The sequence below is a fragment of the Scyliorhinus torazame genome, chromosome 13 (assembly GCF_047496885.1).
Source record: "Scyliorhinus torazame isolate Kashiwa2021f chromosome 13, sScyTor2.1, whole genome shotgun sequence".
NCBI classification, from domain to species: Eukaryota; Metazoa; Chordata; class Chondrichthyes; order Carcharhiniformes; family Scyliorhinidae; genus Scyliorhinus; species Scyliorhinus torazame.
The window spans coordinates 41,852,023-41,874,959 of NC_092719.1; the positions used below are offsets into that span (position 1 = coordinate 41,852,023).

At 50.1% G+C, this 22,937-nt stretch overlaps 1 protein-coding gene across 1 annotated transcript in view; it reads left to right on the top strand.

The window, feature by feature from the left end:
- Positions 1-20,437, top strand: part of LOC140387801 (protein monoglycylase TTLL8-like) — a 134,491-nt gene extending 114,054 nt beyond the window's left edge. The window contains exons 15-16 of the mRNA XM_072470928.1: positions 13,108-13,543; positions 20,098-20,437. Of these exons, the coding sequence (XP_072327029.1) occupies positions 13,108-13,543; positions 20,098-20,163 (502 nt within the window). The 3' untranslated portion in view covers positions 20,164-20,437. The remainder of the gene's footprint in view (positions 1-13,107; positions 13,544-20,097) is intronic.
- Positions 20,438-22,937: the final 2,500 nt, after the last annotated feature.

The following is a 22,937-nucleotide window of genomic DNA, read 5'->3' on the forward strand; positions in this document are numbered from 1 at the left end:
GTCTGCTGTCGAGGCTTCTGTGCTTCCAAGGGAGGACATCCCACCTCTTGGGTCAGTCCGATGACCAGCAGGTCTTCAGTCTCAGTAGTGTGGTGATGTGCACACACACAAATGTATATAGTTGTGCAGTGGTATAAATGTTTGTCAATATATATAATCATAGGTATGACCTGCGGCCTGTGGTTGGCACCAGATAGTCGCATTTAGAGTAGCCCATTAGGAATTTAAGTAACCTTGTTTGTATATAGATCTGTTAGTTATCTTTCCATGTGCTGAACACATATATGTTCTGTGTGTGTCTGTGTGTGTCCTGAGCAAGGTGATTGGGCTCCCTGCATGCCCCCTAACCCACCCCTCCCCCCCCCAACACACACACACACACACACACACACTCTGCTTTCCCGCGCTCCTTTTCCTTCCTGACTCTAAAGCTCCCTATCACCTTTAAGTCCTTTCCTTTCCTGGGGACTGGCGAGGGTGTAGGGCGATGTTGGGGTGTGTAGGGCGACTGTCCTTCAGGGAAGGAAACCTGGCACCATTACCCCTTGTAGCCTATATGTGACTCCAGTCTCACAATAACATAGTTGACCCTCAACCTCCTTTTGCCCTACAAAATGGCTGACTTGTGGCAAACAGTAGTAAGGAATGGAAAGTTACAGTGTGGGCCCAAACATGGGCACCAGAGCCAAAGTCCAGAGCTGAGAGGTGTGAGTGTCAGCACTTGGTATCAAGGCCACATAAAATGTGGTGCTAGTAAAGTCCTAGTAAAATTGAAATCGATGGGATCTGGGTGTAGATGGGTAGGCAGGAGGATGATAATTATACACTGAATTGAGTCATAACTGGTACAAAGGGAGATGGCTGGAGGCCAATTATCCCTGATCCAGAGCATTGCTACAAGGGCTCCAGAGCATTGCTACAAGGGCTCCTGGGGCAGTGTGCCAACAACAACAAGTTATATTTATATAGTACCTTTAATACCACAAATGTCCTTAGGAGCTTCAAGAAGTACTATAAATCAAAATATGGCATTAAGCCGCAGCAGGAGATATGAGGTTAGATGTCCAAAAACTTGGTCAAAGAGGTAGGATTTAAGGAAGGAAAGCAAGATAGAGAGGCGAAGGGGCATTGGGAGTGTATTCCAAAATTTTGGGCTCAGGCAACTGAAGATGCAGCCACCAAAGGCGGAATAGTTGAAATCGGGCGGAATAGTTGAAATCGGGGATGCACAAGAGGCACAAATTAGACGAGCACAGATATATGAGGAGTCCGTGGGGCTGGAGTGGATTACAGATAGGGAGGTGCGAGATCCTGGAGGGATTTGAAAACAAGGGTGATAATTTTAAAATCAAGATGTTGCTTGGCCAGGGACCAATGTAAGGTCAGCGAGCACAGGGGCGGATGGTATGTATTGATGAATCTATATTTTGAAACATGGGATCTTGAGACCATAAGACCAATAGACATGTGTCTTTCAAAAAGCATTTAGATGGTTACATGGGTAAGATGGGTATAGAGGGTTATGGGCCAAGTGCGGGCAACTGGGACTAGCTTAATGGTAAAAAACTGGGCGGCATGGACTGGTTGGGCCGAAGGGCCTGTTTCCATGCTGTAAACTTCTATGATTCTATGATTCTAGGAGCAGAAGTAGGCCTTTCAGCCCATCGAGCCTGCTCCACTATTCAATGGGATCATGGCTGATCTGATAAAATCCTCAACATAAGCTGTTATTTGTGAATAGTGTGAGTTAAGACATGGACTGGCTTAATCTCAAACTGTTGCCAGTTGAGAATGATGGAGTTGGTAGCTAGGGAGCGCAGTTTGGAGCAGAGATTGTAATTGAAGAAAAAGTCTGATCACCCAGTACTTGATGTTAAATAAGCTGCTTGATAAATTAGCAACAGTGTCAGAGTTCAAATAGGTAATGGTGAGGCAGCGCTGGGTGTTGTCAGCACACGTGTGAAAACTAAATGGTGTGCTCCCCGATGTCGTGAAGGGGCGGCATGTAGAAGACAAGCAGGAGGGAGCCAAAGGTTGATTCCTGAGGGACATTAGTGGTTATGGTACAAGGTTAGAAGACGTTGCAGATGAATGTCACTTGACAGAGCCAAATAGCTTCAGCAGCTTTGTCGGCACTGATCCTTCATGATCAGGTGAAAAGGACAGCTAAGCTTCATTTACAATACATAAACAACATCCACACATCCCATCTCAAGAATGAATAAGAAATCTGTTCCATCGTGAACCTGTCAAAACCTGAATTGACCCGATGAAATGTGCAGATAAACCTATAGTTCAAACATTGGATCATAAACTGACACTCATGTATCGTGATTCCAGCTATCAAAGCAATTGCAAGCAAGACTTTGTGTATTGCAAAAGTAACACCCTCTTTTGTGTGAAAACATCATGAAAATATCAAGTCACAATCACTTTGGGGATTTCTTGTGGCAGGGTTGATGGTGAGTCAGAGATTATGCTTTATTATGATCAGCGTTGATTTCTGGGCAAGAAAAAAAATACTTTTTCAACTATGTGCCTTGTAGATTTGCTGCTCTGTAATTCTTTGTCACCCTCTGTCAACCCGATTGTCTCCCACTCTTCTTCTCTGTCTCTCAGTTTGTCTCCATACCATTTTTTTTACATTGTACTATCCATCTTCCTATTTGGCCTTGAATGTTTTATCCTATTCCTTCAGTTATTGTATGAGACTCTCCTTCACAATGTAACCAATACCTCTGATGAGCTTTCCTTTATGGCTCTCACTAGTGTTATTTTGTACGCAATTTTTACTTTTTGCCTCTTTCCCTTCTTGCCCAGCAAGATGGTAGTCAGCATTTACCAGGCTTGAGGTAGGTTCCAGTAATATGATGGAGAAGCTCGATGGATACAATGGAATATACACAAGTGGCAGGCTGAAGATAGAATGGCTGAGGGGGCAAGCTGAAGATAGCGTGGCTTGAAAAACAGAGGCCGCAAGGAAACAGGAAGTGAGTTGTTATCTGCAAATACCCATGAAGGATAGGGTTTAGGTGATGAGGAGTATTTGGTGAAGCTGGAACACAGATACGTTGGAGGGCAGGGAAAGATCTGCTGGAAATGATTGTTGGATGCTGACATTTGATTTTGATGTTAAAGCAGCAGGTTATGAGGTTTGTTTGTCCGGGGGAAGGATCTGTGAGTGCTTGGAGTATGGAAACACTGAACAAGATATGGAATTTATGTATACTGAGGAGGACCAGGGGCTTGGGAGCACTTGGCAGGACAGGATGCTCGTGTTTGGCAAGGCTAGGGAGTGCTTACGTAGTCTGAACAATTTGAGAGGATTGCTTTGCAGTTTCAACAGCATTGGTGAAAGTAGCAGTTCAAGAGAAGGGTGCAAAGGGACAGCACAAGAGCCAAGCCAGACATCAACCACAGCCACAGTTGCAGCAGCAGCAACAGAGATGGTTCCTGCAGTAAGGACATGAAAAACATCCAGAGCTGCAGCAACAAAGTAGGCGCCACACAGTGAAGGCTCAAGTTCCTCTGTCTGCAATGGGATCCCAGGTAGCGGTGACACCAGGAAGGCACAAAGTGAACTTGGCTGCAGCAGGACTGTGTGTAGCAGTTGCTTGGCTTCCGCAGGAGACAGAGCAGTAACTGCATTATTTATTTAGTATTGAAACCGAAGCAACATGTACGTAGTTGAAACCATTCCTGAAAATTTACATGGAGGTAGTGGCCCTTCCCCCTCCCCACAGTGTAAAACCCAGAGGTGAGCTCACCTCCACTTTGGTTGTGTTGCCCTGTTACTATTTAACTGGCTCAAAGTGGGAGGAAGTCCCTCACTCACGAGCTGCTGGACAGTCAAATGGCCGGCAGCTCTCTTGTCCCTCTAATTTATCATCATAGCCCTCTTCCCTCTTCGATGCTGTGGTGATATGCCTGTAGATAATATTGCAAGTATTCAGCAGTGTGACCTCCCACCAGTAGGTGGTGTCATATATACATTAGGGCAGATTGGGTGATCCTCAGGAGGTTGTAAGACTTACATGAGGACAGTCGTGTATAGGAGTATTTCCAGGGTACTCTAAAGAAACTCTTTGATAACTTGCTCTGTATCTGATCGTTACCTTACCACGTGTGCATTAATATAAACCCTGATTTGGACAAGTCACCAGCAGTTCTGTGGATTCCTTGCTAGACAGCGAACACAGAACACAACATGGTACCAGAGTGCTGAAGATTTGAAGGTAACGAAGGCAGTGACAAAGTAAAAATTCGGAGGAAGAACCAACCTGGCGAACTGCAACCATTGGTGATTCAACGCAGTAAAAGACGCTGAAGCTTGAGGTGGATGGACTGAAAGGGCACCACCAGCTTCAAGTATCGGGTAATGTAGACAAAAACTGGTGGCTTTTCAAGCAGCAGTTCAAACTCTTATGTTTCAGCCCTAGGCCTGCAGGCACAGCCTGATGAATGGCCAATAGTTTTGCTGCTCACGGTGACAGGTCCACAAGCAATTGAACTACATAATACTTTTGCATTTGACAATGAGGAGGATAGCAAGAGATTCTATGAAGTCATTGGGTACTTTGATCAACATTGCTCCCCCGCAAAAAATGAGACATTCGAGAGATAAATGTTCCGTACACGTTCCCAGAAACCTGGTGAATAGTTCGACAGATTTGGCATTGAATTGAGGCCCAGTCATGCAACTTCTGTAGCCTGAAATCTTCTCTGATCCGCGATTAAATTGTCTTTGGTGTATCAAATGATAAGCTATGCGAAAGGTTGCTGCGGGAAGAAGATTTGGTATTTGAACAAGCAAAAAAGATTTGCCATGCAAGCAACAAAGCTGCCTAGCAGGTCAGCACACTCTGTTCGAAACATTTTGCCGCCAACACAGAGGAAAACACCAGCGCCATTAGTGCTGTGACAGACGTCATGAAGAAATGTGGTCTCAGTGCGGGCGACCATTTTATGCGGCCAACAGGATCCGCCATCTTATGCCCAAAGTGTGGCAATCGACATGGCCCACGGCATATTAAAGCATCTATAAGATGTGAATATTAAATGTTCAGAGCATGAGAAGCCGAGGAGCTTCACTCTGGAGTTTAAGTTCGAGCCCAATGAGTATTTCATAAAAGAGGTGATTACGAAAGTATACCTGATGGCGTGACAGCTTGAACCTGCATTCTTTGATGAACTAGAAATCATGGGGTGCACAGGCTGTGAAATTGACTGGAAGAAGGGCAAAGATGTCAAGTTGAAAATAATTAAAACTAAGCCGAAGCACAAAGGAAGAAGCACTCGCAGTTACGAAAACTGTACCAAATGAATCATTCTTTAACTTCTTCAGTCCACCTGAAGTGGCACAGTGTGGAATGTTAAATAAGGGTGCGGCAGCGAAACCCGAGGCTGACTTTGAAATTGGCTACCTCCTGTGTGAACACATAATTCCATGTGCAATGTTGTATTTTACAGGAGAAATTATTGCAGATGATGCTGAATCCTACAAAGACATGAATGCTGACCTCCAAGCTGAGGTGGAAAGCGAAGGCGACAAACACGAACCAAATGAAGACGGGTGTGAAATTTTGGCACATCTATTCTGCAGGAACAATGATGGACTTGGTGAAGAGACCCAGGATGTGCTGCTCCAGTGGTTTGGTGGGCGTGACGAGTTGGTCACGGGGGACTCCCAGACCGCGCTGGATACTGAGAAGGGCAGGAGCTCTGAGATGGCGCACTCCAAAATAAAAACTGAGATCGCAGTAGCTGATACCTCGGATGACCAGCTGCTAATCAAGCTAGTAACTGATGACATCATGCCAGTCTTAGAAAAACTTGCTCCAGAGGCACTCATGAATCGTCTCAGATACTCTGAAATGGTTCCGGTAATTGACTCCCTGCTGCTCACGGTCACTCCATCGGAAGATGAGTGGGAAGATATTGATGATGAATACGATGAGACTAGCTCTGATGATGTTGAAAATGATGACTCTGGGAGTGAGTCAGCGGAGGAATGGATGACTATCTCGCTATGCTGCAAGGTGAATCACACACACACTCGCTATGCTGCTAGGCGGATCACACACATATACTCGAGCAAGGCCAGGATGACCCAACGCCTGGATCGTCACGGACGGAGAGTGTTTACATCATCATTTCCAGTGATGAGGAGCCACTCAGCGTTGCTCCAGTGGGCTAAGAAGGGGCAGCACCTGTTGTCGTTGATCTAACCTCCACCCAGGTACCCAGAAAGCGAGATGCTCCAACATTCAGTTGAGGGTGCAGAATTGGGCCTGGTCACACAAATCCATGATGATGCGTCACCGCTTCAGGTTTCATCTGAGCATCTGCATACTTCCACGCACAGGGTGCAGACCAGCACCGAACCAGGGGTTGCCAAGACCAAACATAAAAAGAAAAGAATTCTCAAACTAATTGTTAAAACAAGAAGGGGGGAGAGGAGTAGACTGGGAGAGTTAGCTCATCCCACTGGCACAACAAAAGAGTAAAAAGCAATATGATGACCAACAAGCCAGAGGCAGAAAAGACAAAACGAAGCAGTAAACACCATCGTTGGAAGGCACGAACAAAGAAGAAGCTGGTGACGCACGTGTGGCAATCTCGGATGCATGCATTCTAAAGGCACAGCGTTAAGAGGATACGAAGCAAGAGACCAGCGCACAAACCAGACTTCCAAAAGGCTGGTCCAAGTGATCACAGAGGTGATTCTGTGAGGGAGGCTCAACGACCTGTGAGTAAGGGACGGACACTGACCAGGCATATCATGTTGATGGACATCCTAGTTAAAGCTGTTATAATATTTATGTTTATTACTGATGTATAGAGTAATGATAGTGATCATGTTTGTAAACAAACTACAATATCTCCTAAGCAAGGGGGATGTGTTGATATGCCTGTAGATAATATTGCATGTACTCAGCAATGTGCCCTCCCATCAGCAGGTGGCCATGTATGCAGCAGTGTGACCTCCCACCAGCAGTTGGCATCAGATTTAAGTCAGGTCAGATCGGGCGATCCTCAGGAGGTTGTAAGACAAAACTTCAGGACAGTCATGTATAGGGGTAGTTCCAGGGGACTCTAAAGAAACTCTGTGATAGGACTTCCAGTTGCAGCGATGTGGAGCTAAGCCGCACATTTCGGCAGCTCCCGCTAGAACAGACTTTTGGGCTCTCCGGAGGAGTCCCAACGGAAATCTTTTGACCAAATCCCGTGTGGGAAGGTGAAGCAAGGTCCCCCTTCCATCGTGTATGGAGGGGGCTAGAAGTGGAGCGGCGGAAAATGAGGCTTTGGAGCAGCGGCAGAAATGAGGGGGAAAAAACAAGATGGCGGAGATCGAGCAGCATGGGGGCCGGAGCAGCAGGGGTTTCTCAGGCGTTGCGTGGAGGAGCTTAAAAAGGAGGTGCTGGCGCCAATGCTGTTGGCGATCGAGGGGCTGAAGGAGACCCAGAAGGCCCAGGTGGTAGAGCTCCGAGAGGTGAAGGACAAAACTAACGAGAACGAGGACGAGATCTTGGGCCTGGCGGTGAAGAGGCACACGAGGCGCTGCACAAGAGGTGGGCCGAGAGATTCGAGGTCCTGGAGAACAGGTCGAGGAGGAAGAATCTCCGGATTCTGGGTCTCCCCGAAGGAGTGGAGGGGGCTGATGCCGGGGCGTATGTGAGCACGATGCTCCATTCGCTGATGGGTGCGGAGGCCTCTCCGAGCCCCCTGGAGCTAGAAGGGGCTCACCGGGTCTGGCGAGGAGACCCAAGGCTGGCGAGCTGCCAAGGCCGATAGTGGCGAGGTTCCATCGTTTCGCGGACAGAGAGTGTCCTGAGATGGGCCAAGAAGGAGCGGAGCAGTAGATGGGAGAATGCGGTGATCCGAGTCTACCAGGACTGGAGCGCGGAGGTGGCAAAGCGGAGAGCTGGCTTCAACCGGGCCAAGGCGGTGCTGCATAAAAAAAGGGTGAGATTCGGAATGCTGCAGCCTGCGTGACTGTGGGTCACGTATCAGGACCGACACCACTATTTCGAAACGCCAGAAGAGGCTTGGACCTTTATCCAAACGGAAAAATTGGACTCGAACTGAGGGACTGTGGGTGTGGGGTAGATGTTGACTGTATACAGGGTTGTAAATATGTGTAAAGAATGTTTCACGGGTGGGACGATGGATGGGGATGGGGGAAGAGTTTTTGATGGGGGGACAGTGAGGAATGTGGGCATCGGTGCTGGAGGGAGGTGAGACTCGGGGATGGGGGAATTGGGATAAGGCCGCAACAGGAGCTGCGCCACAGGGGGCGGGGCTGGCTCAGGAAAGCACGGGCTTTTTCCCGCGTTCGGGAGGGGGGGGATGCAGGAGCGCAAGGAGGGGGAGGGATTTCCACACCGGGGGGGGGGGGGTCAACGGGAAGGCGGGGGAAGCCGGGGTCTGCAGGAGTCAGCTGACTTACGGAAGTATTATGGGGGGAGCAAAAGAGCTAGATTTGGATCTAGCGGGGAGGGGGGGGAGGGAAGGGGGGGAGAGGGGGGGGAACAAGAGGGTTGCTGCTGCATTGGCCGAGGGGGAACTGAAAATGGAAGAGGTGGTCGGGGCGGGGGTTCCCCGTCTGGGGGACTGGAGGGTGCGGGAGACGCGGGCACGGGACTGGCCTAAAATAGGAGATGGCTAGTCGGGGGGGGGGGGGGGGGGGGTAGCCCCCCAATCTGGCTGATCACGTGGAATGTGAGGGGCCTAAATGGGCCGGTTAAGAGGGCCCGAGTGTTCGCGCACTGAAAGCGACTGAAGGCAGACGTGGTCATGCTTCAGGAGACACATCTGAAGGTGGCAGATCAGGTCAGGTTAAGGAAGGGATGGGTAGGACAGGTGTCCCATTCAGGGCTGGATGCAAAGAATAGAGGGGTGGCAATACTGGTGGGGAAGCGGGTGTCGTTTGAGGCCAACAACATAGTAGCGGACAATGGAGGCCGATATGTGATGGTGAGCGGTAAGTTGCAGGGGACGGGGGTGGTATTGGTAAATGTATACGCCCTGAATTGGGACCGGAAAGAGGCCGGCTGCGGCCAAGGTGCTCAGGGGGTTTATGGATCAGATGGGGGGAGTGGATCCGTGGAGATTTGCCAGCCTTTGGCCAGAGAATTTTCTTTTTTCTCCCAAGTACACAAGGCCTACTCCCGGATAGATTTTTTTGTTCTGGGCAGGGCATTTATCCCGAAAGTGGAAGGAATGGAGTATTCGGCCATAGCCATTTCAGACCACGCCCCGCACTGGGTGGAACTAGGGCTGGGGGAGGAGAGGGACCAACGCCCGCTGTGGCGGTTGGATGTGAGACTGCTGGCAGATGAGGAAGTGTGCGGGAGGGTGCGGGGGTGCATCGAAAGGTATCTGGAGGCCAACGACAATGGGGAGGTGCAGGTGGGAGTAGTATGGGAGGCGCTGAAGGCGGTGGTCAGGGGAAAGTTAATCTCCATCAGGGCTCATAGGGAAAAGAGAGAGGGCAGGGAAAGGGAGAGGTTAGTGGGGAGAGTTTAAGAGTGGATAAGAGATATGCAGAGGCCCCTGATGAGGGACTACTCAGGGAGAGACAAAGTCTCCAGACGGAGTTCGGCCTGTTGACCACAGGGAAGGCAGAGGCACAGTGGAGGAAGGCACAGGGGGCGATGTATGAGTATGGGGAGAAGGCGAGTCGGATGCTGGCACATCAGCTCCGTAGGAGGATGGCAGCGAGGGAAATAGGTGGAGTCAAGGATGGAAGGGGAACTATGGTGCGGAGTGCGGTGAAAGTGAATGAGGCATTCAAGGCCTTCTACGAGAGCTGTATAGGTCCCAGCCCCCAGGGGGAAAAGAGGGGATGCGACGATTCTTGGATCAGTTGAGGTTCCCAAGGGTGGAGGGGCAGGAGGTGGCTGGTTTGGGGGCGCCAATTGGGTTGGAGGAGCTAGTTAAAGTACTGGGGAGCATGGAGGCAGGGAAGGCCGCGGGACCGGATGGGTTCCCGGTAGAGTTCTATAGGAAGTATGTAGACCTGTTAGCCCCGTTGCTGGTAAGGACTTTCAATGAGGCAAGGGAGGGGGGACCCTGCCCCCGACAATGTCGGAGGTGACGATCTCTTTGATCCTGAAGCGGGATAAGGACCCACTGCAATGCGGGTTGTATGGGCCGATCTCGCTCCTCAACGTAGATGCTAAGTTGCTGGCAAAAGTGTTGGCTACGAGGATTGAGGACTGTGTCCCGGGGGTGATTAACGAGGACCAGACGGGATTTGTAAAGGGCAGGCAGCTAAATACCAAGGTGCGGAGGCTCCTAAATGTGATTATGATGCCATCGGTGGAGGGAGAGGCGGAGATAGTGGCAGCTATGGACGCGGAGGAGGCCTTTGACCGAGTAGAGTGGGAGTATCTCTGGGAAGTGTTGCGGAGTTTGGGTTCGGGGGAGGGTTTATTAGCTGGGTTAAGCTCCTATATAGAGCCCCGGTGGCGAGTGTGGTTATGAATCGGCGGAGGTCGGAGTACTTCTGGCTGTATCGAGGGACGAGGCAGGGGTGTCCCCTGTCCCCTCTGCTGTTTGCATTAGCAATTGAACCTTAGGCCATGGCATTAAGGGAGTCCAGGAAATGAAAGGGGGTGGTTCGAGGGGGAGAGGAGCATCGAGTGTCGCTGTATGCAGACGACCTGTTGCTGTATGTGGCAGACCCAGTGGAGGGGATGGTGGAGGTCATGCAGATCCTAAGGGAGTTTGGGGACTTCTCGGGCTACAAGCTCAATGTAGGGAAGAGTGAGCTCTTTGTGGTGCATCCCGGGGATCAGGGAAGAGGGATAGACGAACTACCGTTGAGGAGGGCGGAAAGGAGCTTTCGATACTTGGGGATCCAGGTAGCTAGGAGCTGGGAGGCCCTGCACAAACTTAATTTGACGCGGCTGGTGGAGCAGATGGAAGAGGACTTTAAAAGGCGGGACATGTTGCCACTCGCGCTAGCGGGCAGAGTACAGTCGATTAAAATGGTGGTCCTCCCAAGGTTTCTTTTTGTATTCCAATGCCTGTCAATTGTGATCACCAAGGCCTTTTTTAAGAGGGTAGGCAGGAGCATTATGGGTTTTGTGTGGGCGAGTAAGACCCCGAGGGTAAGGAGGGGGTTCCTGGAGCGTAGTAGAGATAGAGGAGGGCTGGCGTTGCCGAATCTGGGTGGCTACTACTGGGCAGCCAATGTGGCGATGATCCGTAAGTGGGTGAAGGAGGGAGAGGGGGGCGGCACGGAAGAGGTTGGAGATGGCGTCCTGCAAAGGAACGAGCCTGGGGGCGCTGGTGACGGCACCGCTGCCGCTCTCGCCGACAAGGTACACCACGAGTCCGGTGGTGGCGGCAACGCTAAAGATCTGGGGGCAGTGGAGATGGCGCAGTGGAGACGGCACAGGGGTGCGATGGGAGCCTCGGTGTGGTCCCCGATCAGAGATAATCATCGGTTTGTCCCAGGAAGGATGGACGGGGGGTTTCAGAGCTGGCATCGGGCAGGGATTAGAAGAATGGGGGACCTGTTCATCGATGGGACGTTTGCGAGCTTAGGGGTGCTGGAGGAGACGTTTGGACTACCCCCGGGAAACGCTTTCAGGTACATGCAAGTGAGGGCGTTTGTGAGGCAGCAGGTGAGGGAATTCCCGCTGCTCCCGGCACAGGGGATTCAAGACTGGGTGATTTCGGGCGTATGGGTCGGAGAGGGCAAGGTGTCGGGTAAATGGGAAGAGGAGCTGGGAGAGGAGATTGAGGTGGGTCTGTGGGCTGATGCCCTAAGTAGGGTTAATTCCTCTTCCTTGTGTGCCAGGCTTAGCCTGATACAATTTAAGGTTGTTCACAGAGCGCATATGAGGGGGGCGAGGCTGAGTAGTTTCTTTGGGGTGGAGGACAGATGTGGGAGGTGCTCAGGAAGCCCGGCGAACCATGTCCATATGTTTTGGTCGTGCCCGGCACTGGATGGGTTCTGGAGGGGAGTTGCGAGAAATATATCTAAGGTGGTGAAAGTCCAGGTCAAGCCAAGTTGGGGGCTGGCATTATTTGGAGTAGCGGACGATCCGGGAGTGCAGGAGGCGAAAGAGGCCGGCATTCTGGCCTTTGCGTCCCTGGTAGCCCGGCGAAGGATCTTGTTAGTGTGGAAAGATGCGAAGCCCCCCAGTGTGGAAGCCTGGATAAATGACATGGCTGGGTTTATCAAGTTGGAGAGGACAAAGTTTGCCCTGAGAGGGTCTGTCCAGGGGTTCTTCTGGTGGTGGCAACCGTTCCTAGACTATCTCGCGGAGCGTTAGATGAAGTTCGGTCGACAGCAGCAGCAACCCGGGGGGGGGGGGGAGGAGGAGGTCATCTCTTTTTGTGGGGGGGGAGGGAAGAGGTAGGGGGGGGGAAGGTTTTTTTTTCTGGGGGGGCATCTGAGCAAGAAAATACATAAATGATCCGGAAAACTGATATGTACGGGAGGAATCCAATGTACAAAGTTCTGTATCATATTGATGTGCCATGTTTATGTCTTGCTATGCGAGTTTTCTGTTCTTTTTGTTACGGGGGGGGGGGTTTGTTTGTATGGTTGAAAATTTTATTAGAAAAATTCTTAATAAACATATTTTAAAATAAAACGAAACTCCATGATAACTTGCCCTGTATCTGATCGTTACCTTGCCACGTGTGCTTTAATATAAATCCTGGTTTGGACAAGTCACCAGCTGTTCTGTGGATTCCTTGCTGGACAGCGAACACAGAACACAACAGATGCTTGCCTACATTCGCTTTAATGTCCCGTAATTTCCCGTAACAGCTCCCCGAACAGGCGCCGGAATGTGGCTACTAGGGGCTTTTCACAGTAACTTCATTTGAAGCCTACTTGTGACAATAAGCGATTTTCATTTCATTTCATTTCATTTCATTCATGCTCAGACCTTGGCACCAAGGCACCAAGGTGGGAGCAGAGTAATGGGCCCAGCTACCCTTTGGCATTAAAATTTTCACCCTTTTATCATGTGGGCTTTCAATGCAATACTGGGAAGATATGTTTTAAAATCAAGTAATAATTATGGTCTTTATGCAAAACCTTATGTAAAATGTGTGCATTGCCGTTTAATTTATCTGCAGTTCAGTGCATCTCTGCAACAATGCCATTCAGAAGCGATTAAAACCATCTGTTGAACGAAACCCACTGGTGCCAAAAGAGAGCATGTGGTCAAGTGGTCAGTTCCAAGAATATTTAAAAATTAAAGGCCGCACGAACATCTGGCAGGGTATTGTCTATCCTTCCATGAAAAAAGCTATAATTTGTTCTTTGGTGACTGTTCAGACCACCATTCAAGCACGCAAAAATAACTTTGGACTATATGGAGCTGATTTCTTGCTGGGAGAAGACTTTAAACCATGGTTGATTGAGATCAACTTGAGTCCAAGCATGTCACGCTCTACATCTGTTACAGCACTACTGTGTGCAAATGTGCAGGAAGACACTATCAAAGTAATCATTGACAGAAAATATAACAGCAAGTGTAATATTGGACAATTTGAGCGCATGTCTAAACAGGTAAGAATACCTTGCCTCTTTCGCAATATTTTTTCTAACTACCATTTCTGTGTGTAGGATTGGTATTTTCTGATCTCTGCCATTGTATAATAAGTTGAAATGACTACACACCCATAATTAATGTGGTTTATTTTTAAACATGAGGAACATTTGTTATTGGAACCAAAATGCATCACCTTTGTTTTGTTCTGGAGCTAAATAATTATACATAAGACTCCTTTCAACCAAAGGATGAATAATAAAAGTGAACAGATGGTAAAGCTGAATAGAATATCTGATTTGAAACTCAAAAACACTATTTATTTTATTCGTGGTATGTGGGCCTCGCTGGCTGGGCCAGCATTTATCGCCAATCCCTAATTGTCCTCAGAGCAGCACGGTGGCACTGTGGTTAGCAAGAGATCGTGGTTCAATTCCGGTCTTCGGTCACTGTCAATGTGGAGCTTGTATGTTTTCCCCGTGTCTGCATGGGTTTACTCCGCTTTCCTCCCTCAGTCCAAAGATGTGCGGGTTAGGTTATAGGGTTGCGGGGATGTTCTATGTTCTATCAGAGAAGGCTGTGCCCGCCAAATCACTGAATATATATTTAAGAAAGAAACTGTTAGATTTAGTCTCTAAGGTTGTCGAGGGGTATGGGGAGAGTGCTGGAGTATGGCATTGAGATAGAGGATCAGCCATGGCCATGTTGAATGGTGGAGTAGGCTCGAAGGACCGAATGGCCTACTGCTTTTCCTATTTCCTCTGTTAAGTGATAACCTTGGTATACTCTCTCAGGTTTCTCAAACTAATGCTTCTATGTTTGGTTAAGGTTTCTTTCCCCAAATATTGAATATTCTATTAGGGCACATGGAGGTTCCACAAGGTAAGGTTGTCTCCAAAGATAAGGTGGGACATTTTAACAATGGACAGCGGTTTGACGCTGTGGTGAATGTATTGCTGTAACAATTCACCATGTACATATCTGTATTATGCTGTTGTCCATGTGGGCTCTACCTATGGACCATTGTAAGGTATTACCTATGATGTAGCATGTTGGGGCCTGTGTGGGCTCCGCCCCTGGCTCCACCCCTTGAGGGGAGGTATAAGAGCAGTCGCCCTGTAGGCGGCTCCCACTAACAGATCAGTCGCAGGCAGGCACTGTTCTAGTTGATTAAAGCCACAGTTTACTTCTACTCCTGGTTTCGTGTGAATTGATGGTCGCATCAATTTAATCAACGACAACGCCATTATGGAATCGGCCCTCAAACCTGATTGACTGGAACTCGATCCGCAAGCCGCGGAGGTGAAGGAGATTTTTTCGCACTGGCTCCGCTGTTTCAAGGCCTACCTCGCCTTCCGTCAACGACGAACAGATGCTGAGTCTCCTCCACGCACGGGTGAGCCATTGAATCTCTGTTCAACTTGAGGAACCCTCCACCTATGCAGACGCCCTCACGACGCTAGAGTGCCTCTACGTAAGGCCCGTGAACGAGGTATACGCCCGGCATCTCCTCACTACTTGCCGCCAGCGTCCCGGGGAATCGCTGGAGGAGTACCTACGTGACCTCAAAGTCCTTGCACGAAGCTGCAATTACCAGGCCGTTACAGCCACTCAACATATGGACCTCGCCATCCGGGACACCTACGTGGCTGGAGTCAGGTCCAACTACATGAGACAGTGCCTACTCGAAAAAGGTGCCCTAGACCTGGAAGAGACGGTAAAATTAGCCTCCTCTCTGGAAGTAACATTCCAAAGCATTAACGCGTTCCCGTCCGATCACGCGACCCCCCTCGTGGACCCCCGACCAAAGAATACCCCAGGCCTGTGCCGCGCAGCTGCCCGCCCACCATGGGGTCTACCCTGTTATTTCTGCGGCCAGCCTCAACACCCCCGGCAGCGCTGCCCAGCCCAGAACATGAACTGCAGTGACTGCGGGAGAAAAGGACATTTTGCTAAAGTTTGCCTGGCCAGGTCCAAAACCTCTAAATCACAGGCCCGACCCTCAGACTCACAGGCACGCAGATCCCGCAGTGTGGCAGCGTGTCTGCCGGCTCCGCCCCCCCTCCCGGACGCGTCATTGGCCTTGTATTGTCCACGGGGGCAGCCACCTTCCAGCCCGCACAGCGTGTGCGACTCACGGGGGCCGCCATCTTGGCAATCCTCGCCCACACGGCCCGGCACATGCGATTCATGGGGGCCGCCATCTTGGGCGCCATCTTCCTCACCGCCCGACACGTGCAATCGATGGGGGCCGCCATCTGCAACGCCGACCGACACGTGCGATCAACAGGGGCAGCCATCTTGGAACAGCCCCAGCACCTCCGACCACGCCGGATACCCGCAACTCAGCGCGGTCACCCTTGACCAGTCGCGACCCAAACACCTCCGGAGCTCTATGATGACCGTCCGGGTAAACGGACATGAAACGCCCTGTCTCTTCGACTCCGGGAGCAGAGAGAGCTTCATCCCTCCAGACATGGTAAGACGCTGCTCTCTCCCTGTCTTCCCGGCGCATCAAACCATCTCCCTCGCCTCCGGGTCGCACTCGGTGCAGGTCCGGGGGTGCACTACCACAACCCTCGCAATACAGGGCGCCGAGTATGCCAACTTTAAATTATATGTACTCCCCGACCTCTGCGCTCCTCTTCTGTTGGGACTGGATTTCCAATGTAACCTCAGGAGCCTAATCCTGAAGTTCGGCGGGCCCCCACCTCCACTCACCGTATGTAGCCTCGCGCTCCTAAAGGTCGACCCTCTCCCGCTCTTCGTAAATCTCACCGCCGACTGCAAACCAGTCGCCACCAGAAGTAGGCGGTACAGCATCCAGGATAGGACTTTTATCAGATCCGAGGTCCAGCGACTCTGCGGGAGGGAATCATCGAGGCCAGCAATAGCCCCTGGAGAGCCCAGGTGGTGTTCGTCAGGACCGGGGAAAAGAACCGGATGGTTGTAGATTACAGCCAAACCATAAACCAGTACACGCACCTCGATGCGTACCCCCTTCCCCGGATCGCAGACATGGTTAATCAGATCGCTCACTACTGGGTGTTCTCCACGGTAGATCTGAAGTCTGCGTACCACCAGCTCCCAATCCGTCCAGTGGCTTTTGAGGCAGACGGCCGCCTCTTCCACTTCCTCTGGGTCCCCTTTGGCGTCACGAACAGGGTCTTGGTCTTCCAAAGAACGATGGACCGAATGGTGGACCAGTACGGGCTGCGGGCCACATTTCCGTACTTGGACAACGTCACCACCTGCGGCCATGATCAGCAGGACCACAATGCCAATCTCCAGAGATTTCTCCAATCCGCCCGAACCCTTAACCTCACTTACAACAAGGAGAAATGTGTTTTCCGCACAACCAGACTAGCCATCCTCGGCTACGTCGTGGAAAACGGGGTTCTAGGATCCGACCCCGACCGGACGCACCCCATCCTGCAACTCCCCCTTCCTCACTGCCCCATCGCCCTGAAAAGGTGCCTCGGGTACTTTTCATATTACGCCCAGTGGGTCCCCAACTTTGCGGACAAAGCCCGCTCACTAATCAAGGCCACCATTTTCCCACTAGCGGCTGAGGCCCGCCAGGCCTTCAGCTGCCTCAAGGCGGATATCGCCAAAGCCGCGATGTGCACGGTGGACGAATCCGTCCCCTTCCAGGTGGAGAGCGCACATCAGAGGTTGCCCTCGCCGCTACCCTCAATCAGGCAGGCAGCCCAGTAGCGTTTTTTTCACGAACAATCACCACTTCCGAAATTCGACACTCCTCAGTCAAAATGGAAGCCCAAGCCATCGTGGAAGCCGTGCGGCACTGGAGGCACTACCTCGCTGGTAGGAGGTTTACCCTCGTCACCGACCAACGATCGGTAGCCTTCATGTTCGATAATACGCAGCGGGGCAAGATCAAGAATGATAAGATCTTAAGGTGGAGGATCGAACTCTCCACCTATAATTACGGTATAGTATATCGTCCTGGGAAGCTCAACAAACTCCCAGATGCCCTGTCCAGTGGCACATGCGCCAGCGCGCAAGATGACCGACTACGTGCTATCCACGTTGACCTCTGCCACCCGGGGGTCACCCGGCTTCTTCACTACATCAAGGCCCGCAACCTGCCTGTGGTAATCACCACTGTTGTATATATTAGGAGATGTGTGGTAAAGCCCTGTACTACAGGTACGGGGGTAGTCCCTGTCTGATGGCTCCACCCAGTAGGCGGAGTATAAATATGCGTGCTCCCTATACAGCAGCCATTTCGCCAACTGCTGTAAGAAGCCACACATCTTAGAGTAATAAAACCTAAGTTGCATTCAACTCTTGTCTCTGTGCAATTGATCGTGCATCACTGCCCTACTCCACTGAGGAGGTCAGAGCCATGACCAGGGACTGCCAGATCTGTGCGGAGTGTAAGCCGCACTTCTATCGACCGGATAAGGCCCACCTGGTAAAGGCATCCCGGCCCTTTGAGCGCCTCAGTATCGATTTCAAAGGGCCCCTCCCCTCTCAACAACCGCAACACATATTTCCTCAACATCATCAACGAGTTCTCCCGCTTCCACTTTGCAATCCCTTGCCCCGACATGACCGCTGCCACCGTCATTAAAGCCCTACATAGTGTCTTCACCCTGTTTGGTTTCCCCACGTATGTTCACAGCGACCAGGGCTCGTCGTTCATGAGCGGCGAACTGCGTCAGTACCTGCTCGGTAAGGGCATCACCTCGAGCAGGACTACCAATTATAACCCTGGGGAAACGGGCAGGTGGAGAGGGAGAACTCAACGGTCTGGAAGACCGTCCTCCTGGCCCTACGGTCTAGGAATCTCCCAGTTCCCCACTGGCAGGAGGTCCTCCCTGACGCACTCCAGTCTATTAGGTCCCTACTTTGCATGGCCACAAACCAGACCTCTCATGACCGCCTATTTGTTTTCCCCAGGAAATCCACGTCAGGGGCCTCGCTTCCGTCCTGGCTGAAGACATCGGGGCCCGTCCTGTTCCGCAAACACGTCAGGAGCCATAAGTCCAACCCCCTGGTCGAGAGGGTCCAGCTCCTACACTCCAACCCCCAGTACGCATACATCGAACACCCCGATGGCCGACAGGATACGGTCTCCCTCCGGGACCTGGCACCTGCAGGTTCCACTACCACCGCCACCCCATCTTACCCTGCCCAACCTACGCTGACCAGCACCCCCACCTCTACATGGCACCCGCACCCCCTCACGCACGCCATTCCCCCTTCACCGACCCACAGGAATGAAACCCCAGAAGACACGCTCCCGGAGTCCACGCCTATGCCCGCACCGGCGACTTCACTACCGATGCCAGCACGGCTGAGTTCGACGCCCAACTGCGATACCAGACCATCGGAAATCACAGCGCACAATCTGTGCGCCGGACAGGCTGAAGTTATGAACCCTTCACCCCCGCCGGACTTCATTTTTTTAACAGGGGGTGAATGTGGTGAATGTATTGTTGTAACAATTCACCATGTACATATCTTATTACGCTGTTGCCCATGTGGGCTCCACCTATGGACCATTGTAAGGCATTACATATGATGTAGCATGTTGGGGCCTGTGTGGGCTCCGCCACTGGCTCCATCCATTGAGGGGAGGTATAAGAGCAGTCGCCCTGTAGGTGGCTCCCACTAACAGATCAGTCACAGGCAGGCACTGTTCCAGTTGATTAAAGCCACAGTTTACTTCTACTCCTGGTTTATTGTGAATTGATGGTCGCATCAGACGCCGAGTTGATCTTTGATTAATTAAAATTTTCATCCATGTAGCAAATACTTTAAACATTTCAGGTGGCCTTCTTTTCCATATGATATTGCAGAAAGAAGGTGTTTCAGCAAAAAATATTGCTCTGATCTTCTGACTACTTTAAGGGGTGTGGAAAGAAAATATTCTAAGTGTAAAAATAACAGATTAGAAATCCCTGTGCTGGATCCCAAGGCGTATCTCACATGCAGCCAAGCATGTTGTGTTGCAAAGTGGATTTTGGTGGATTGACTTGATGTAATGGCACTGCCAATTTCAGCCCTTTTAACCACTCGCGCACTCCCAAGGTTGCTCACTCTGTAGAGTCAAAAATCCCCCGAAACGTCTGATTTAAAAAGAGAGGACGTTGACCATCAAGCCAAGATATCATTTACCAGCTGGTGTTGCGGTCAAAAATTAAACTGTTGACTTAGTTATTAAATGATTTGGCAAGGCTTTTTGCAGCTGGTTTTCAACCAAACATTGAGGCCTATTTTGAAAAATCTGGATTCCAGTTACAGAAAAGGATGGTGAAACGTTGCAGCTTCACAGGTGAAAGTTCAAATAGGACGTGTGGTTCGTGGGTCAATTTTGGTGATCTGTCTTGGTTTCACAGACCGTCACTTTTATCCAGCAATTTTCAAGAAATTCAACAGACACTCTTATATGCTCTAATGACACATCCCCAATGCTTGTGAAATATTGCCCTCTTGATGTTTGTTTATATTACATTACTGTGATTTTTGTCATTCTAATTTGCAGCCAAGTCCTTTGAGTTCGTACTTACTGCCGGCTTATCCTTGCTGTCTGTATTATTTCCAGGAAAGAAAATATCTCAGCAGAAGCGTTGATTCTCTTCAAGCAAAGGCCATGTACAAAGACAAGTAGGATCATCTCATACCTCTGGTGTTCACTTCATCTGTCCAAGAGAATCAGTTGGGGAACCGTGTTTTCATTCAGCAGCTGACACGGTTTGCCTCTGGGTCTCAATTTGCGTTCCACCTATTCCGAGGCCATTGAAGGCTCCTGACTTTTAACGCGTTTTTAATTTTTCAGTACACGCACTTTTTCCTCATGGACTGAGCATGGTTACTGTGTTTGTTCTTTCTCAGATACTTTGCAAGTTTTGGGTAGCGAGCAGCTGCTCATAATTCTTTTTTAAAAGCTGTGTATTTGTGCTGTTGGCGGGGGGGAGGGGGGGGCGGTCACACTCCCATGACATAATCATTGTAACCCACAGAAAAAAAATTGTCAATCATTATGCATTGTTCTTAAATTTCATAGTTGTACACTGCATACCCCAACTTCAGAATTCATTCAGCATTTTCCACCTTGGGTGTCAAGGGCTTGATTTTACCCATTGAAAACCCCCCAATCTGCAAAGGGTTAAAATCTGGTCCCAGCTATTGTTCTTCAGTGTCTGGGTCTTTATTACCAGTATGTAAATGGCGGGATTGTCGACAGAGCTTTCATGCAGGTATCCGACGATCGGGGAATGGGAGGGTGGGTATTAGTTTGTGGCTGGTGAGGCGTAAGCTTTCCTTGTGGGGTTGGAAGAGTGACAACTCTTTCACTCTGTAAGGAAAGACAAAATAAATTTAAAAACATACTCCTTTCAGCCTCTTCAGGCCTCAATTCTTTTCATTATTGTTGGTCGCTGGCAAGAAATTCCAGGTACAAGCTGCAGTTGGGCCTTGGTGATATGATTTGGATCCACGCCACAGATATGCTGGCTTTGAGTGTGTGCCTTTGTCACCTGCCTAGCAGGGCAAGTGTGTTGAGTTCGAGGAAGTGACCAAACAGGACTGTAAGGAAACAAAATGTTTACTGACATTGGACGAAGACTCTATGTACATCATGTTCCATCATCACGCAACTCGGTGGTACCGCCCCCGGTAGCTGGTCGTCTGGAAACCCGTCCATGGCAACATCCGATGGCTGCACCTCCATTCAATTCCGAACAATAGAGCCCAGAACCCACCTCGTGCCTCTCCAAAATTTTGCACGTGGATTGTGTCGCTGGCGCGAAGAGTCATGACGGGGCATCCTCCAGCCGCTCCTATCCACGCCATGTCTTTCAGTCTATATTGGGCAGTGTGAGGTTGAGGCGAGTCCAAAGTTGACCACCCATAAGGAGCTCCATAAGAGGTCATGCGGTGTGGTGCGTTAGAGAAAACTCACCAAACACGCATGGAGGGACCCCGTGGTCTGCTTGCTCTTGCCACGTTTGAATGTGTGGGCCCACCCACACGGCGGGATGATACGGTGCGGACGTGGGGTACCCCATTGGTCCGCATGAAAACCCTAAATTCTGCGCCGGTAAAAGGAACCCCATTTTCAGAAACCAAAACCTCCGGAATGCCGTGGGCACTGAATGAGAGCCAAAGCTTCTTGACCATCGTCTGGGAAGTCGTCGACGGCATCCAGTGGACTTTTGCCACTTTGAGTATGCATCGATGAGGAGGAGGAACATGGAACCCTGAAAAGGGCCGGCAAAATAGGCATGGAGGCGTAACCATGTGCGACCTGGCCACTCCGAAGGATTAAGCAGCGCTGCGTGTGGGAGTTTCAGCTGTCCCTGGCATAACCCACAGTGGTGGGTGAGTCGTTAGATCTCTGCATGCAGACCTGGTCACTACATGTAACTCCAGGCAAGCGTCTTAATTTTCGGGATGCACATTGTGGAGATCAGCCAGGATGGGGCCTTGCCCTTTTTGTGGAACCACCATGCACGTCCTCCAAAGGAGGATTTCATCTTTAATGCTGAACTCAATTATTTTCATAGTAAAAGCCTATAGTTTGTAGGGAAGGGCACGATGCTGGGCCCCATACAAGATGATATGCTGAAACCTCGACAGCAGGGTCGGTCTGGGTCCATACACATAACTAAGCCGCAGCGACTAGCACCAACCTCCCCCTTTAATGTATTTGTTGTTTTTCCTAGCACACGGCTTGTTCCCTAGGAGTGGGATTACAATTATGGACATGTGGGTTTTTAAACACAAACACTGTTTATTCCATGAACTCAACTTAACATCTTAAATAAACATTGGATCTCTTAACACCCCTTACTTCAAAGATAACTCTGAAAATATTGCAACAGTAAATAATTCCTCAAAATGTTCCTTCAAACTTCCAAGAGACTTAACACCTTTAAACAGAATCACATCAGGTTAAAGGCTTTACTATTATGAATTTAAATCACCCAAATGATCCAGAGATAGTCTTTCATGGCTGACATCACAGCACATCCAGCTCACTGCAAAACACAGACACTCCCCAAGCTCTTTTCCTCCAAACTGCAGCTCTCTGGAAACACACAGACACACACAAGCTGCTTTTTAAAACGGAAACTAAAAACTGCAAAATGGCTGATCTAAAGCCCAGCTCCACCCACTCTCTGACATCACTGTTTCCTTAAAGGTACATTGCTTAAACATCCATGTCTTAAAGGTACTCTCACATGACAGTAGCGATGAACTTGTTGGCCCTGGGGACATCAGCGGCCTTATAGGGAGCGGGAGCCTAGTCAAGGCATCCGCGTGTATCATCTGTGTCCTGGGGCGGTGCTTCAGCACATTTGTGCACCGCCTGTATGAGGGTCGGCTGTTGAATCCTGGCTGACGCTATAGGTGGAATGGCCCTGCCCTTGAACAACCCCA